This window comes from Salvia hispanica, chromosome 4 (genome assembly GCF_029641045.1).
Source record: "Salvia hispanica isolate PSC_SH4W2 chromosome 4, Shi_PSC_v1, whole genome shotgun sequence".
NCBI classification, from domain to species: domain Eukaryota; kingdom Viridiplantae; phylum Streptophyta; class Magnoliopsida; order Lamiales; family Lamiaceae; genus Salvia; species Salvia hispanica.
Genome location: NC_142695.1, coordinates 32,414,694 through 32,418,519, shown reverse-complemented (window position 1 = coordinate 32,418,519; position 3,826 = coordinate 32,414,694). Strand labels below are relative to the sequence as shown.

The window sequence follows — 3,826 nt, the reverse complement described above, 5'->3', positions numbered from 1 at the left end:
TTTAAAGAAGAAACTAATATTAATTTTTTTCTACAATAGAATTTATACATAGATATGAAATTTTGAGGGAGGGCATTTGCCCCTCCTAATTGCACATTAGATCCGTCCCTGCTGATATCATAAATCCAAACCCGAATTTCTGAAGTAACAACCTTAACAACCCATACACAATCAGCACATTTAACACTTCTCGGAAATGGCAAAGCCAGGCAAACAAATCACGCTACTCACATGCTAGTTTCGTCCCAAAACTGGTCAGGCATATCGCGAAAGCCTGGAAGGCTGAGAGAGGCCGCCGATAGTCCATTGTGAAAGTATCATCTCCTACCTTGCCAAACTGTAGCAGCACTGTTTCCTCATCACCCCTCCCACAGGGCTGACTTTGATCGACTGTCGCAACCAGTTGGAAGTTCTTCACTGATGCCACCGTTACTCTGCCATGGAAATTCAAGCACCAGCATTCCAAGTGTTCGTGCCATCTTGGCGCCTTGTTTTTCAAAATTGTGTGCCCTGGGCTGGAGCATTCGGGCTGCTTCATTTTCAAATGGTCTTGATGGGTGGTGTCACATGACTGCTGCTCACCCAACACTGGACACGTGAGTGAGCACACCATCCTTCGAGGCCCTCTTGACTTCAAGAGATTAAATTTATACGAGACCTGTCCCACTTCGAAGTTTCCAGCTGGGACTTGCGGGCTTATTTGCTTGCTTGCCACACGGCGCCCAGATTTACTGTTTGATGGTTTGGCTCCGTTGTGTGGTGGTTGGCTATCATATACTGTAAAATTGGTGCCTAGAAAATCTGACCTGGCAGCACAGAGATGAATCTGTGTTATTACATATTCATCAAGAAACGCTGAATTCTTATTAAATGGGGTGATTGAAATAAGAGGATACAGAGGATTGTGAAACATTATTCATCCAGAAGGGTGATCAGATATATGAGCATGAAACATACAAGACCTTCTAATGTAGAATTCTAAGTTTCGTACACTTTTGCAAATCATATCAAATTGCTAGTAGATAGGTATTCAATATTCCACCAATAAAATAGTTGTACAAGACACTGCATCACCAAAAAATCTCAAAATTAACACTGGAACAAGCAAAGAGTTGGGTGGCTTGGAAGTAGACTGGAGCCGTGCCTAGTTGGAGTTTAGGTAGAACCAGAACAAGTGCCTTCATATAAAGTTATTTTACAGTACTCAAGAAGAACCAACTCTTTTAGTTGCAATTCCATTATACTACTATTTAGCACTCATATCACCTAAAGAGCAGCCCAAATTATGTACTGATAAAGTAATGTGGGATCAGCAAGAAGTGAGAGGTGTTGTCTGGATGCCCAGAATTACCAGAAGGAAATCCTAACCTTAATTTTCCAACATAGGCTTTACTTCCTTGAGATAAATCCTCAGGATCTAAAGATATGATGTATTCGGTGCGTGCCCCATTTTTGTATCTCCGTGCTGCCAATAGAAACTTCCCTGGGTCTGTGAATGCTGTCACAGGAATAGAAAGAGAACTATGAGCTTTTAACTGTAAAAGAGTTTGGAGAAATAAGTGGACACAGAAGTCAAGGGGATGTGGACATGATTTCTGCTAAAATGAGGCATAAGACGTCCAATTTACATACTAAGTTGTAAGCCTACAAAGATCAAAAGTATTTAGTGCCATATCCATGTCTATTAAGAGTTTAAAATCAAATTATACCTCTATCCATATAATTAAGTGACAGTGATCCATCCCTTATCTATTCATCTCATGCACTTGAGACCCACATTTACCATAATGAGGCAACGATTAAATCATTAATCCCCAGGCACAAGACGAGGTTATAAGCTGTTAGAAGGTGCTTGGTCACATTTTCAATACTATGGTTCCAAAATCAACTTTAATAAATAATTAAAAATAAAGGCTTGAGTAAACTCTTCCTGAATTGAATTTTACTCAGAACTTTCTTAAATTTGGCCATTTATTTATAAGACTCAGCATGTTAAAAGTTAAATAATGTCACTCTATTTATTAACACTCAGCAAAGATTACCACCTACGAGGTAGTATTGAACTATGAATACCTTATTTATGAACATTCTAGATCTGTTAGATATGCTTAGCTAGAAACCCTCTAACTCTACTATAGCAAAAGAAATTAGTTGAATCGGGAACAGACCGTGAAGAAAAGTTAATGGCTGCAAAACCACAACATACTTTCAGCACAATAAAGGTGACAAGACATGACACTTCCTCAAGCACATTTATCAACTTAATTGTACTAGATCACCTAGTAATTGAGTTTGGTAACAGTATAGGGACTTCTATTTCTTTTAAAAGTTTGTCTTTCTCCCTAAAATAGATCTTTAAGTTCTTTCATCATCTTCCAGTGAATTTCAGAATTGTTATCTGATCTCATGGTTGGACAGCAAGGTAATTTATATCTTCTGGTATCATAATTTCAAGACCTTATTTAGTGCACGCTATGCATGTGTGTGACTTAATAAGCCCACACACAATTTGATTTGCAATAACACATTTGAAATTCATAAAATGAAACTTAAGGTAACTAGTAGGAGATAATCCATCAAAGAATGATAACAAGAAGCTAATACAGAACCACTCTCAGCAGTAGAAGAAGTCTATATTCAAGTTTGACTAAATCAACAAGCACTTAAATATGAAGTAGAGAGACTGGCATTATTGCTGACCCACCAACGCTGACTTAGAAATTTCATAATGGTCCCTCTAGAGATTAACTAAACTAGACCAGAAAAAATTCTTTAGCCAACCCCCAAACTTTCCTTGAGCCCTCAAAGCACGCACAATTCGCTGAGGGATGTAAGATGAGAAAGGCAATTTCCCAATCAAAATGTAAAATAAGTGTTTCATGGTTCATCATAATAATCACTTGGCAGTTAGTATCTTTAAAACTTCAGAGTTGAGAAGCAGGCTACTAACATGGTGTGAGAGCAAGATAGAGGTAAAACGTTGAATTCTTCTTGTCGCGTTTAATGAGGCATTGAAGTGGACCGTCCCGAGGCCCTGGCTGCAAATATAACATCAGATTTCCAGAAAATGAATTCTAACCACATTCATTAGTAAAAATATCAAATACTACTAAAGACAAGGCTATTGTATTCTCCAATATCATTTTCACAATAATACCCCATGAAACATGCCCAACATTAGAGAAAATACAGAAGTTGAATTTAGCTATAATTATTTCCTTTGACAAAAGAACTGGACCTTAATTGATACTCCTCCGTTTCTATTGCAACAATACCCTAATCGAAACGCACCAACACAATCTAAGATGAAATTGGTGAATAGCATAATAATTAGACACGAAAACTGCAAATATGGACCTTTTTGAGAGAAGACGGAAAGGTAATTGTGCCGAGGCGGCGGAGGGAGGCGGTCTGGACGGCCTCAGCGGTGGCGTCCCTCCACCGCTTGCAGACGCAGGCGCATGCGACGACGTTTCGGCGCTGAGGCCATTGATTCTCGGTCGATTCCACTCTATGAATTATATCAGCCAGAAGCTCGGGAAGCATCCCTGCCCACGGCCCCGATTCCGATTCCCCAGGCGATACAACGCCGTGTCGGTGCTGATGCCGCAGCTGATTTTCTCCCCTTCGCTCCTCCTCTTCCCCATGATTACTACTACTAGTGATGGATGTGATTTCTGATGATTTAGATTGTTTATAAGATTTCGAAAGTGAGAATGAACGATGATTGATTTTCCGCCTGAGTGACATGGCGATTCCAGTGAGAGAGAGAGAGAGAGATTTTTAGAGAGAGGAAAGAGAAAAAGCAACCAAGTGAAGAAGGTTG

General features: G+C 39.6%; 1 protein-coding gene across 1 annotated transcript; it reads right to left on the bottom strand.

Annotated features, from left to right (window-relative positions):
• LOC125197188 (tubby-like F-box protein 7) lies at positions 1-3,826 on the bottom strand. Its single transcript, XM_048095898.2, has 4 exons — positions 3,358-3,826; positions 2,951-3,038; positions 1,369-1,498; positions 1-806 (listed from the first exon to the last, which is right to left on the bottom strand). Exons 1-4 carry the CDS (start codon positions 3,748-3,750, stop codon positions 224-226), a joined length of 1,194 nt encoding a protein of 397 aa, XP_047951855.1. The 5' UTR covers positions 3,751-3,826; the 3' UTR covers positions 1-223.

Coding starts and splice junctions, on each gene's coding strand:
- LOC125197188 (XM_048095898.2), bottom strand. CDS start 3,750: ATGTCACTCAGGCGGAAAATCAATCATCGTTCATTCTCACTTTCGAAA. Junction 3,039..3,357: donor TTCCGTCTTCTCTCAAAAAG/GTCCATATTTGC, acceptor TTATATTTGCAG/CCAGGGCCTCGGGACGGTCC. Junction 807..1,368: donor GCCTATGTTGGAAAATTAAG/GTTAGGATTTCC, acceptor CTGTGCTGCCAG/GTCAGATTTTCTAGGCACCA.